The sequence below is a fragment of the Photinus pyralis genome, unplaced genomic scaffold (genome assembly GCF_008802855.1).
Source record: "Photinus pyralis isolate 1611_PpyrPB1 unplaced genomic scaffold, Ppyr1.3 Ppyr1.4_unclustered_Scaffold1534, whole genome shotgun sequence".
Classification (NCBI taxonomy): Eukaryota; Metazoa; Arthropoda; class Insecta; order Coleoptera; family Lampyridae; genus Photinus; species Photinus pyralis.
The window spans coordinates 265,632-280,545 of record NW_022171035.1 but is presented as its reverse complement, the minus strand read 5'-3'; the positions used below and the strand labels follow the sequence as shown (position 1 = coordinate 280,545).

The following is a 14,914-nucleotide window of genomic DNA, read 5'->3' as shown; positions in this document are numbered from 1 at the left end:
ATAACACAAAAAGAGCACAATTCAAATAAGAACTGCCGCTAGCAGAAATCTTTGTTGTTGGTTGGAGCAAATTGCGGAAATTAGCATACACATGAACATAAAATGAGCACAATTTATAGGCAAATGTGATCGCAATTGGAAATCTTCCAAGCAGCACAACCTAATGCATTTCCTACCATGGGTAGTGTTTTCCAATGCATGTAGAACACTTTTTTAATATTGCGCTCCACGCTTTGAATTTATTACTTAAGTTTCAACTTTTTGTATGGTAGCTATTAGCGCATCGTATTAGGTATACTTACAATACACCGATTTTTCTTGTCTCAGTTAAACTTATGTTATGTGTTATTTATTCTTTGATTGGCTTTTATTACCACATTGGGAGTTTAATTAGAATGTTAAGGGTATCCTATTGCTCTAAAGAATTATTTATTTAATGTTGTACGAACTACTTCTAAAAGTTACTTCCTCCAAAAACTTTATGTATTTTATTCCTTAGGTTACGTAGATATATTTGCTGTTGTGAGTCCCGAAGCGACGAATAGTTATCGACTGTCTGTGTTTTCCGATGAAGCAGTTCCCTTATTCGGGCCAAGCTTACCATGTCCGCCTGTGTTTAAAGATGCTCAATTTTTCAGAGAGTTTCTTCTAGTGAAATTGATGAATAGTGAGAAGGCAACGTTTGAAACGCCGACGTTTTCCAGAAAACGAGAACGCACTTTAGATATGTTAATTAAGGACCTTTACGCCGAACACGTGACTGACGCAAGAATGGTGAGTATATCTGCTTCTTATTCCAATATTTTGCTGTAGTTAACATTATATTTTTTGTTTCAATCATATCATAAGCGAAAAAGAAGCGATTTTTAAGTGGTTAGTGTAATCTCTAAGTCGGTATCATGATATTTGATCTTAGATGTTAAGTCTTCTTTAACCCCGATCAGGTATCACTCCTCCCTCACAAATAATGTGCATGAAGGTATAATTAAAGTGAAGTAAAATAATTAGTGAAATCGTTTTCGTTCAATCACATTTGCGAATTCAACGAAAGCATAAGAGCTTTTTTTTTATTTAGAATAGGTAACAAAAGTATTCAAGTGTAAACAATTACTCAGGCCTCTTATCTATTCGAAGCTTTTAAAAAATGGTACAAATTCTTATTCTTATTTTTAGATTACGTATTCTAGCCCATACAAAGTAGTACATCAACACATGCGTCTACTTTACTCGAGACACTAGACACTAACAAGTAACATATTAGAATCGCTGTTTAAAATACGCCTGATCGTGCGAAAAAAACGCGATTAAAACACGCCGAGCTATAACGGTTGCTAATTATCGTTACATCAAATATGACATGCGAAACTATAATCTGGACCTGAAATAACAAATTCTCTCAGATCGCTTTCTCCAATACTGCAAAAGATGTCTTTGGGTCGTCACCTTTGTTGGAAGCTTTTACAAACGTACGTAGTTCAGGTAAGTATACTGCCAAATCTGTTTTACTTTTTAATCGAAGTATTGATTGAAGTTTTGAATGAACGCACCAAAGGGTAGAAGATTTAAATACCTTTGACACTTCCTTCATATATGCAAGCATTAACGATACATTTAAGACTTCATTTGAAAGATGGTTCACGTTTATCCACGCCAACAGGTTTTCATATTTTTATAATAGGCTTTAGGATTTGGATTTTGCACCTAACAACTTTTCTTCTGCTTTTGCAACAAGTCATTATTATTATTAGTATTATGTTTTCAACAGTAATATCCCAAGTGCATAAAAATAGCCGATTATATTTTGACTTTTTCGTCAAATGTTTTGCTTAGAAGTACGTCGAGTCAATTTGCCACGTAACAAAATTTTGAGTGGAAAATTGACGAGAAGTACTTCTTCTTAGCAAAACAATTTGCCAAAACACGCCAAATTTAATCAACCTATTTTTAAGCACGCGGGATATTCGGCATGATTATTTCCCGAATTCACAGCGGTTTCAAGATTTGCGAAAGAATTTGCACTAAAACTATGGACATCGCGCAAGTAGAGTGCACATTTAGGTAGACTTGTTCGAAGTGACAGTTTCGTATGTAAGCTAAGCAAAGTTTGTGGTCGTCTAAGTATCTTTGAAGATACTTTAAGATGAAGATCTTTAAAGCACTTTGCAACGTTTAAAGCCGTGATTATACACTTGTTTCTTTATATACTATTTTGAATATAGCAATAATGGATAAATGTAATATAATTCCGAACAAACATCTCTTTTACATCACCCGAAGTTAGAACACAACCAAAAAACTAGTAAATATATAGTGAAATTAAAGGGAACGCAAGGTATTACAGTAAAATATTTGTGTATCGCCAATTTATGGCATTGAAATAAAGTGATCGCATGTTGCGCCAGCCAATGTAGGTACTATTTCACTGTCACATACGCATAACAAAACTCGACCTAAAATATGTTTACATCTGTGACTGAATAGAGATTTGCATATTTCAGTAAGCAAAATGGTTATTGAATTTCATTCGAAATGGGCCATCGATGAAATGATGAATGCAGAAAGGTCATTCGATGCGCTGAATGTATTGGGCGATCAAAAATGAGTGACTGTCGAGTCGCCTTTGAAAGTTGAAGTTAAGTACGATTTCCCATGTAAACAAAAATTCCAAAGGTGACTCGACGGTCACTCATTTTTGATCGCAATGTATAATACTGGTAGGTACTTAATGAAATTAAATATCTAGTACGCCCTTTTTAAAACAATATTAGTTTATAATGAAAAATACAATATGCGAAGATTGATTAAAAGCACCATTTGACAGGACGTTTAGTTATTAATGAACTTAGCGTCCGCCCTGCTGAATCTTTTATGCAGAATTGAAAAGTTTTTACACTTTGTAGGTGGTGATTTATAGCTACCTATCTACTGTTTTCATACACTAGAAATGTAACTTTATTCATCCACACAAGTTCCTCTTCAACAGAAACCCCATGTTTTTTTCTGTAAAAATAACCGCCAATACCTAGTCACATATGATCCTTTAAAACGCCAAAAAAGGAAATTGTTTTATAATTCATTTTAACATTGATGCGCCATTGTGGGGAAAAACAAAATTATTCTAAATTCAGACTTTCAAAACCGGTTGTTCAATTGAGTGACAGCCAAACATACATGACGAGAGCGTTATTTCCTCCTAATAATAATAATGCTAGGACCGGAAAAAATACCGAGATCCTTACCCCATTCTCTTTCAAATGAGTCGCCTATCGTCGAAGTCTATACAATTTAATGAAAAATAGTGGAACGTATATACAAATACTACAAGTATTAATAACGTTTTACCTATTAGTGTCATAAAGAAAAAAAAATAATTCGCGAATTTTTCAAATTTTAGCAAATTTCGCGAAAACCGTTCGCGAAACGCGATTTGCGTTTCTTATAAAAGGTGTGGCTTATTTTAATATTTTTCCAATGAGCCGAAGATTATTAAAATCAGACAAGTGGTTACTGAGAGAGAAGCGTTTTTCCGAATTAGTGTAATTTTAAACTTTATTACGTCATAAAACCGGAAGTTACCGGTGGATCCACCGGCTTCCCTTCCATATTTGATTAAATATACTCGTACATTAAATTAAATTAAATTATAAATAATTAATTTATATGTTCGTGGCTGTGGTATAGGTGAAATGACGTTTTTGACATATAACATGCACGTTAAAAGCACTTTCTTTCGGTGATCCAACCGCGTTTGAATTGTCAAATCACGTTCTTTCGTGTGATCTTATGATCATTATTGCTAGAATCGTGTACAAACTGAACATAAAAGTTTTATGATTTGTTTACTGATCAGAATTCCTAACCCATAAATGCAAGGATATTTTTGCTCGAATGTTGGGTTAGTCAATATTTGTAACTAGAGGAGCATAATCGTGCAAGTACTTCCACTTGTATTTAAATTATTTTCATAATCCAAACAAAAAATACGTAATTCGAATGCAAATGTGTACTCCGTAAACTTAACCGTACTTTGATTTAAATTCGCGCGTTGTTTCGTAAAACGTGATCCGACGAACCACGATCTTGAAATCATGATCGCGAAGTAGCCGAAAGAAAGCGCCTTCGTTAGTGATACGTCACAGGGTGGAATAACATTCGTTTGAAAATGGATACCTCATTTTGCCGCACCTTGTACTTAAAGTCCAACATAAAACTTTACGCTTCTGATTACAAATATCATGACAATAATCTAAGAAAAGATGCGTCAATTTGTCAAACGGTAAGCTTTATATAAGTTACTAAGGACCTTACGTCATATTATACAGGGTGACAATTTGAAAACTTACCACCCCCCATATCTTATTAAATAAACGAGATATTTAAAAAAAATCAAAATCCGTTTCGGTAATTCGGAGGGGGAATCACAATGACATAGTTGGCGACGCACCCCCTCCAACCCCCTGCGCCCCAGCCACCCCAACTTTTAAATCTTAAATAGTGACCCCCCATGTGTGATACGTCGTTGGAAAGCTCTGAAAAAATGCTTTCCAACCATACCAAATAGCATTACATTTAGGTTAGTAATTATCGTGCAAATCAAAAAATAAACTAATATGATACATTTGAAATCTGTCGTATTTAAAAACCGGCGAACATAGACGAACTAAGACAGAGAATAATTCAAGAATGTCGAAATATTGCAAAACCAACATTTGAAAAGGTTCGACAAGAGTTTGAGAATAGATTATAACTGGCGATCAAAAATGAGTTGCTGTCGAGTCGGCTTTGGAAGTTCAAGTTAAATACGATTTTCCATGTTTATTTTTTGATTTGCACGATAATTACTAACCTAAATGTAATGCTATTTGGTATGGTTGGAAAGCATCTTTTCAGAGCTTTCCAACGACGTATCACACATGGGGGGTCACTATTTAAGATTTAAAAGTTGGGGTGGCTGGGGCGCAGGGGGTTGGAGGGGGTGCGTCGCCAACTATGTCATTGTGATTCCCCCTCCGAATTACCGAAACGGATTTTGATTTTTTTAAATATCTCGTTTATTTACTAAGATATGGGGGGTGGTAAGTTTTCAAATTGTCACCCTGTATATATTGAAAATTATACAAGGCGTACAAAGTATGATTACACTTGAATCGGGTTCGATGTTCATGTTATTCGACATAATAAAGTGCTTATTTATATTTATTTCTAATAGCTATATTGTTATAGCGTGGAATTTATTGCTCAACAGAACATTTTGTTTCAAATTGGGAGTGCTAGATTAACGTTAAGCTGGAACCCGTAAATGAGTAGAATGAAATGTATTTAGAATTAGATTATAAAATGGTAAACAAGGACTGTAGAATTTTTTCTAATTTATTGCTAACAACTTCTGTATTATTTGTTTAATAAACTGCAAGTCTTGAATGAATTGCTTTTGTGATAAATTGTGTATTAAATGAAAACAGTTGGGGGTCCTACTCGCAAGCAGTCTATATGAATCGTTCGCTGGATTGCATTAATTAATCAATCCCATATTTGCAAATATGGGATTGATTAATTAATTATTGTTGGAGGGGTGCCACCAACTCGCAAAGGTAAGATCTATTTTCTGTTTTATATTAATTGCTTACTAAATTAGAAATTTGAAATTAATTGCTCCATTTCGAACTTGGTAATTAAATGGAAATGGTTGAGGGGTGTCGTTTACTTACATGGTATGCTTTAACTTGTTTTGAGCAGTTATCAATGTAGCAATTGATTCGGAACATGCATAAGTAAGCGATTAATATACAGAGTGATTCAGCTTTAAAACCATCTCGGCAATAAATGTATTTAACGCACTCTTGTGAGTAAGTGGTAACTTCTTAACCCTCTTAATACACATGGTATAACTGAAATAGTTAATACAATACTTTTAATCTATTAAGCAAATAATGTAGAAGTTATAAGGTGTGTAAAGCGATGGGGTATACAAGAGGGAATTTTTTTTAAATATTGATGTATGAAAAAAATTTATTCTTCATTATATTTTTTGCTTGCTTTGAAAGTACCAATAACGTTTCCATAATCTAAAATTTATTTATAGAAATCTGGAAAAATAATAAAATTGATTTCTTTTATTGAAAGTTATCATTCTACATTATAATCAAGATAGCGTATTGCTATCAATCCACAAACAATCGAAACGTTTTTGGTACTTTCAAAGCAAGCAAAAAATATCATGAAGAATAAATTTTTTTCATAAATCAATATTTAAAAAAAAATTCCCTCTTGTATACCCCATCGCTTTACACACTCAATAACCATTAACTATTGTTGTCATAGATTTTTAAACCATTTTCTCCATACAACGAAAGTAGGTACAAAAATCGCACTTTTTCGCAGCAATTCTGAATAGGTAGATACATTATTTTCATGGAAACTAAAATTAAGGGATTCAGTCAACTTACATAGTATGACAAAATGTTATTTCGTTCTTACATTTTTACAATCTAACTTAACGTCCAGTATTTTATACTGTTTCTAGACAATGCTAAACCGAAGGGCATTTTCCGACGTCTTGGCAGATACACCGAAACATTCCCGCCTGAAGGAGGATTCTCGCCAAATCGAGTTCGTGCGAATAGGTCAAGCGTTAAAACTCGAAGCAATAGTGCGAGGAGACGCGCCTACAAGTTTAGCATCGGCCGGAAGCAGCGGTACAATTTTGAAAAGGTCTCCCTGGGAAGCGAATTGCTTTTACCCCGTTTTTCCGGCGGGTTCAATACAGAGCGGCGACTCTTGGGGAGAAAATAAGCTCGTTTTGGCCACAGAGGATGGCGTTTACGTCGTCGAGGGTAACTAATTACCGTGCCTAATTCTGATTGATTGATACTTATGTCTTATCGCAGATGGATTATCGCACAGAATGATTTTCGATCGTACTTTACAAGTACGCCAATTAAGCGTAGTTGAACCGCACGGAATTATGCTAATACGAGCGGGTAATTCGAATCGAGAAGGAAAGGTGTACGTTTTTCGCCTCTCGCAAATAGATGCGATAGTTGAGTGCCGATCGCGGTACGAAATTAAGGAACATAGATTGGAGAAAACAAGGGGAACGCACCTCTATGCACTTTCGCGGACGGGTAAGTTTAAACTCTTTGCTAATGGTATTAGCTGCATGGAATACCCACTTCTTTGCTTTGTAGGTGGTTCTAGATTAAGAATGTGTGTAGCAATAGGTAGAAAGTTATTATTATTTCAATGGAAACATTCGGCAGCTTGGACGGCTTGGTGTCCCGCAAATGACACCGACACTGTCGATGGATTTACATTTTTATGGGTGAGTTGCATGTATTTATTAAATTATGAAATTGCACAATCATCAAATAAGCATCATGCCACCATGAAGTGTATGAACATTCACTAACGTAGATACAATGAATTCCTTGCTGACATACAGTTCGCTTATACACGCCGAATGGTACATTAAATCAGCTTTTTTATTGCTTAAAACAGTTTATTTATACAAACAATTATTCAATATCATTTAAATTGTAAGCGGGACCCACTATGGTTCGGAAAATGTCTCATTTTTGAATTTTCCTGTACTTCATGTTTACTATTTTCTTGTAAATTCGTGTGGTATCTATTTATGCAGGGGAAGAGACACTGCGTGTCGTAAGAGGCAACAAATTAACAGTGAACTGATGAACAACAGACATTTAGGAAGTAGAGCGGATGTCTTAGGGTCGATAGTAGTTTATAGTTTGTTAGGTTGTTGGTAATTTTTACACGTTCTTGATTTTTTAGAACTGCTCCAAGAGCACAGTTGCTGGCATTCGGCCCCTAGCAGTACTTACCCTAACTGTAAGACGCGTCGGCGATCGCAACAGCGTTTAAACGGCAGAGTCGACATCCCAGTATTTGCGGGATCCCGCAAAATTTTAAATAAATTGGCAAATAAGCAATTTTGGGCGATTAACAACAAAAAAGTACCTTCAGCCTAACTTAGAACTCAAAAAAACCTCACCTGTACAGCACAAAAAGGTGAACTTCTAAAGTGCCTCAAAAATCATAGTACAATTTTAACGAAAAAAGTTAAACAATTATTTTAACAATAACTTCTCCGTTATGCGTTTCATTGACAACGTGAACAGAGTCGTCGCCCTTGGTCGACAAATTCCTCAGTCCCACAAATCCCGCGGGATCCCCCCCACTTATGTGCGGAATTGTATTGCATTCCCTAGTGAACATTGACCCTGGTGGCCAAAACTTCTTCTCACTTTATGATTCCATCCGCATATCCCAATCGAGCGGAAAGCTTCTTAAATTCGCTTCCTATGGACTTCCAAATTCCGTACAAAGAGCTTCCGATAATGCTGGTTTGTGGACCGGGATCCGCGATTCCGACGTCATCAAGATCTGCAACGTTGACTTCCAAAAGTTGCTGTCCACAGAGGTCGATTGCACCTCCCTATGTAGAAACACTACAGAAGTTCATGGTCTTGGCTCCAGCTTCGTTATTCGATGCAGATTTAGATTTGCACGGTCTACCCCTGGTGTCCCACATCTATAGCACACCATTTTCGGTTTGGCAGCTCCAGTTTACTACGAATCCACCTGTCGCCGACTGACATTAATTTTCCTTGGAGAATGTCTATTACTCCTTGTCCTTAAGTTTCTTATACCCTTCCTTTAAGTGATAAAAAATTTTGCAAAATGCAAATGGCAGACATTTTAATTTTCCAAACACGTTTTATCTTCCACCGCGGGCGATTTCTTAAGAGACTGTACACGAAAACTCTTGTTGTATATTTCGCGAAAGGTCATATGCGGCGGCAGAGAAATGACGGCATCGTATACTACCTGTCGCGCCGATCACATGACTGTGGAACTTTCACTTGAAAGGTAGCAGAAAAACAATTTAAAATCTACTTCTCCGCGGATTCCAGTGGCGGAACTCACGTCGAGTCCCGCTACAACTGTAAAAATTAATTTTTTGTAATGGAATAAATAATACCACGGCTAACTCCGAGGCTAACTCGGTAATAAATAAACTTTTAATGACTCCTGGTGGAAGGTTGGTTCTTTATCTCCTCTGATAATTAAACCAATTAATTACCGAGATTTTTTAACGTTCATGGTTGATCAAACACCTCGTACAAAAAGTCTATTCAAAATAAATTTACACGCCTATGGATGCTAAATAAAATAGAATGGGATTACTGACCTTAAAAATGAAATTTACCAATATTATCTTTGATTTGGGTTCGCTTATCATTCATAAAAATACACAAATTTATTCACTTCCCGTAGATCGACCTCTTCAGGAATATTAGAATGACTAAACATAAATCTTATCAATATAAAAAAATCAAAATAACTTACATTTATAGATGAGTTAAAATATTCTCCAGTCGACAGTTGATTTTCCTCTTCCGAAGGGTAGCAGCAATTTGGAAAATCGGATGGTGGAACGCCTCATCCAATACAATCGGACCTTTTGTAACGTCAAGTAAAAATATGGTTATTCGTTGAAAGTGAATCTCGAAAGATGGCTGACAAATTTGAATCCAGAACCGTGCTTCAGTTTGTACGTAATTTCTTAGTTATAATTTGATCTATTTGCTGGAATTGTTACCACTGTTCCGCAGTATTTATTAATGTTCGAAATTACCCTTACAATTTAGGCTTTTGACAGCCAACAAAAGCACGAACTAATTGACTCTAAACTTTTACCGTTTAATGTGGATCTAATAACACCCCGTTCGCGTATTGTACAGCACAGAGCGGTCCATTTTCTGCAGTGCTCAATGCTTTGGCGATGGTATACGCAATAGGTAGTCTGCCAATCCATCGCTCGCTACAGATCAGATTATAATGACATTACTCTGAAATGCACAATATTTTGCAGTACCGCAATCACCCGAGGTGACGCCATTCTATTAGCGGGCTCAGTCAGCTAATTAGTTTTATGGAAACACTGTGTCGTCTTTGCGGAAGAAAACAACGAAAAATTAAAGTTCAGCCAACATCATTATCCCGCCGTAAATCTAGAGGTTTACCATCAAGTGGTAGTAGAGTGCAAGCTGGAAGGCCTTCCAATAAGGAGCGCGTTAGACGCAAACATAATATTAGTTTAAATATTTCACAAAATGAACGCCAAATTACATTAGATTTTATTTTGAAAAGAGTAAATTTGTAGCTTAGAATAAATAAAAATGAAACAAATTAAAATTAAATATTGTCGTGTCCGAGCAGTTTTTTTTTAATTATTTGATGTACTGAAATAAAAATAAAACTGGAATAAATCAAGTTACAAATTGACTAAAACACTAAAATGATAAAAATAAAAAAAATGTTAGGTCTCTATATTTTTGATTTAATGCCTACACAAGTTTTACATTACGTATAATGAACGATAGAGATATGGTTGGAGCCGACAACGAGTTTAGACACACATTCGCATCCATTACAAAATACTGTATACATTAAGTAACGTCATTATATTGTGATCTGTAGCGAACGATGGATTGGCAGACTACCTATTGCGTATACCATCGCCAAAGCATTGAGCACTGCAGAAAATGGACCGCTCTGTGCTGTACAATACATTGGCAATACGCACCCCGTTCACACAATATAGTCATTCTAGGAAATATAGAAAAAAATAATTCGTGTAGTTCCATTTTTTTCGGGAATGTGTCGTTGAAGGTCCCCTGACGATTGTGTAATAAAGTCCCGAGCGATTTCGTTGCCGCCAGTCGGAAGGGAGGGGGTTGAGGGTACAATTTTGCAGTTTTTCGGCTATATTTCGGAAATGGTGGATCGTAGTAAAAAATTTTCTTATCAAAATTGAAAGCTCATAACTTCTACGACTTGGTTTCTATACACTTTTTGAAAAAACCCATCGTTTTCCAGTTACGGGCTCTTCAAGTTGAGAAATTTTCAAAAAACTCACGTTTTCGGTCGAACTTTTCTTCGAGCTCATTACGTGTTCACTTTTAACGTATAAGTGAATAGTTGTAGGGAATTAAATTTCCTTCAAGAATCATTAACATGTTGTTACACCAACAAGCTTCGACAGTTCGACTTTACCTACAACAAAAATGAAGTGAAATTTCGTGAGCGAAGATAATGTCCAATTCAGTGTACGTACAATTCCTCTCCATGAGGATCGTCTAGGTCCTCTTCATCTTCTTCCAGGATTGGTGGAAAGTGGAAACAGCTCCCTTGGCAGTTGGCACAGATAATAGTACAAAATACCTATGCCAGCCTTCTTGCATCTACAGCTAGCCCCGAAGTTCGTAGTAGAGCAACGGCAAAAATGGCTTGTAAAATTTTTTCCGGGGCTGGCGGAGCTGTGTTCTTTACTGGGAGAAGGTGTCCATAGTCACCTCTTTTGAAACCCCATTGTTCGGGAGGAAGTGATTTCTCCAGCCACTGCCGAACTTGTTGATTCAAGTAAGTAAAAATGGGTGATAGAGGGGATCAGCACTTTTTCCAAATAAACCAAGGGTCCAACGTGTTTCGTTTTGGAGCTACCCCCAAAGAAGTGGTGAAATTTGGATTTCTTCTTTAATTTTTTTCTCAGCAACCATAATAGTTACAAAGATGGGTGGCACGTCTTTGAATAGGTTTTCGGGTATGTCCTATCCGATTTTGAAAAAATTTCCAGGTTGAATGCGGGGCATCAAATTATTGTATTGTATTGTCCGTACATACTATCTTTTTTTTATCATTTACTCGTAATGATACTTTTTACTTATGTTTTTAAATACGTTTAATCGTTAAACATTCTGCACTGACTTATAGGTACCTACGCAATTACAAGAAACGATAAAATTAGCATTTATAGTGGTTCTGAATCTTTAAAAACGTAGACTCTGTTTTCAACAGTTTCGTGCTCATGAACAGATTTTCAACCAAAGCAAATGCATTTTAATGTTAACACGCTCAAACGAAGTTCGGTAGGATCGCAGATGTAAATATACTAGCTGTGGTAATATACGATACATTATGTATATAACAGATTGGAAACCCAACCTTACTCCTTCGATAAGGAATAGATTGCCGTCATCTGCTACTTAGTTTGTACACATTTTCTCTGGTTTGTGAATTATTAACAACCCTCGAGGTCGTTTATAATTTTGACCTGCTGTCTGTCTGTCCGTTTATCTGTCCGTCAGTCTGTCCGTCCGCTGGTCCGCCCGTCTGTCCGTCCGTCCATCCGTCCGTTTTGTCTGTCCGTGTGCACGATAACGTCCGGTCGCTTTGAAAATTGGTACACATGTACTTAAGGATATAAGAAACGTTGCTATTGTTTTTCGGCTATGTAGACTATAACGGACCAATAAGTTACAGCGCAAAAACTGCCCGAACCTCTAAAAAAGGGTATCTTTTATAATTGTTAGACAGAACATATGAATGCCCGGTTTTCTGTGTCAGTAAATATTCCTTAAATCTCAAGGAATACGCAGATGCAAAAATATTGTGTATGCGCATTTAAACTTTTGTTTCTGCGCAAACCAATTTTATTTGTTAAGATATTTCAATGAAATTTTGTATGTAGGCCTCGAGTAAAAGTAAAACTAATGCGAATCAGAAAGTTTGTTTCGCGCATGCGCAAGCTATTTTTTTAATTAGGTTATAAATGAATTGTATGTAGACACCTCGAATAAAAGTAAAATTAATGCATATTCAAAAAATGTGTTTCAAAAGCTATGATCTGGCAGGATAGAATCAACACATTAAGGCAAATGAAGACACTGTAATCTTGCACAAAAAATCCCTGCGACCGAATGTGTGCATTTACTTTACTTATTACAGGGTATATTGTCGACGTAAACACGGAAATTAACCCACTCATTTAAATGATTATTATCCATAAACAATTGAAGGCCTCATGGGATTTCTTGTAGGGAATTTAGGGGTCCGTTAACTTGGCCCCCCCACTGAGAGATTTCATAGTCGTATTATTTTGAAATGAATGCGCTCGTTATGCGCTCATATGCGCCACCGATAATAACTCTTGCGCCATTATCGTTTTTTAGAAATCCGAAAAAACATTTGGGGGGGGGCCAAGTGAACGTAGCCCCCTTCCTCAGTACGTATTTTGTTCCTTGTAACTAGGTCACCTGATACATTTGGTTATGCGCTCAATTGCGCCACTTGAATTAAAGCTAGCGCCATTACGGTTAAGCCGTGAAAAATTTTCAAAAAGTGGGGGGCCAACTTAACGTTTTTAAAAGTTACTTTTTTTTTAACATCTTTTCATACGAAATTGTACTCTCAGGTATGCGCTGAAATGCGCCGTAAAAAGATATCTTTGCGCCATTATTGATTTTTGGATATCCTTAAATATATTTGGGGGGGGGGGCCAAGTGAACGGAATCCCCCATAACGCATTTTGCTACCGGTATTTGTGCCACTTGATACATCTGGTTATGAGCTCAATTGCGCCCCTTGAATTAAAGCTAGCGCCATTACGGTTAAGCCATAAAAAAATTTTAAAAAGGGGGGGGCTAACAACGTTTTCAAAAGTTACGTTTTTTAACATGTTTTTTCTACTACATCGTACCTTTCATCATGCGCTAAAATGCGCCGTAAACAAAAATCTTGGCGCCATTATAGTGTTTCAGAAACACTATACAGGGTGTTTTTTTGGGATCTTTAGTTAAACGATTCTGGGAAAGTAAAATAGGTAGGTTTTTAAAAATTTGTATTTAGGAGTTACTCCGAAGGCCGAATCGATGTAAAATATTTTCAAAATGGACGCACTTCCGGAAATAACTTTTGAAAACGCTAAGTTAGACCCTCCACTTTTTAAAAATTTTTTATGGCTTAACCGTAATGGCGCTAGCTTTAATTCAAGTGGCGCAATTGAGCTCATAACCAGATGTATCAAGTGGCACAAATACCGGTAGCAAAATGCGTTATGGGGGATTCCGTTCACTTGGCCCCCCCCAAATATATTTAAGGATAACCAAAAAACAATAATGGCGCAAAGATATCTTTTTACGGCGCATTTCAGCGCATACCTGAGAGTACAATTTCGTATGAAAAGATGTTAAAAAAAAGTAACTTTTAAAAACGTTAAGTTGGCCCCCCCACTTTTTGAAAATTTGTCACGGCTTAACCGTAATGGCGCTAGCTTTAATTCAAGTGGCGCAATTGAGCGCATAACCAAATGTATCAGGTGACCTAGTTACAAGGGACAAAATACGTACTGGGGGGGCTACGTTCACTTGGCCCCCCCAAATGTTTTTTCGGATTTCTAAAAAACGATAATGGCGCAAGAGTTATTATCGGTGGCGCATAGGAGCGCATAACGAGCGCATTCATTTCAAAATAATACGACTATGAAATCTCTCAGTGGGGGGGCCAAGTTAACGGACCCGGAATTTAGGACCCACAATCTTCTATACATGTTTTCGTATCGTTTGCTTTGCGTTTTGAAATAAATGCCCGCGATCGTGATTTTTCTCCTAAAACTCGATAAGACTCTACCAGTAGATGTGCTAGAGATTCAACCTAAGTTGGTCGTCTCACTCTTACCTTGGATCAACGAGACACTGTGTCAACATAGAAGGACACACCATTATTTATTTTACAGCGTAGTGTAATAACGTGTTTCATAATAATTTACCATGATTTTCAGTTAGGTCGAGCTTATACACAAACTTTCGAGGTTTTTCGATGGGTAAACGTGCTGTACGAAATCAAAAATCTCACATTATAGAATGAAAAAATAACATGTAATGGAGGGAAATGCAAAAGCATAACATATGTACTTCTGTGTGCAATGGCGTGCAGTCACTACACTACTCCACCCACAAAACTCCTAATCACTAACTCAGAACCGATCGAAATTGAAACTTAGAATTTCATCATTTCTCTTCGTACACTTCTGGCATCTGCCATTAAGAAACGT

At 36.6% G+C, this 14,914-nt stretch overlaps 1 protein-coding gene across 2 annotated transcripts in view; it reads left to right on the top strand.

The window, feature by feature from the left end:
• LOC116181672 (GTPase-activating Rap/Ran-GAP domain-like protein 3) overlaps window positions 1–14,914 on the top strand; it is a gene marked incomplete at its 5' end in the record, with an annotated part of 50,495 nt that overhangs the window by 32,959 nt on the left and 2,622 nt on the right. The window contains 4 exon segments of one of the 2 annotated variants that reach the window (XM_031502079.1): window positions 500–774; window positions 6,524–6,833; window positions 6,888–7,124; window positions 7,188–7,321. In XM_031502079.1, the coding sequence (XP_031357939.1) occupies window positions 500–774; window positions 6,524–6,833; window positions 6,888–7,124; window positions 7,188–7,321 (956 nt within the window). 2 annotated transcript variants of the gene reach the window in all.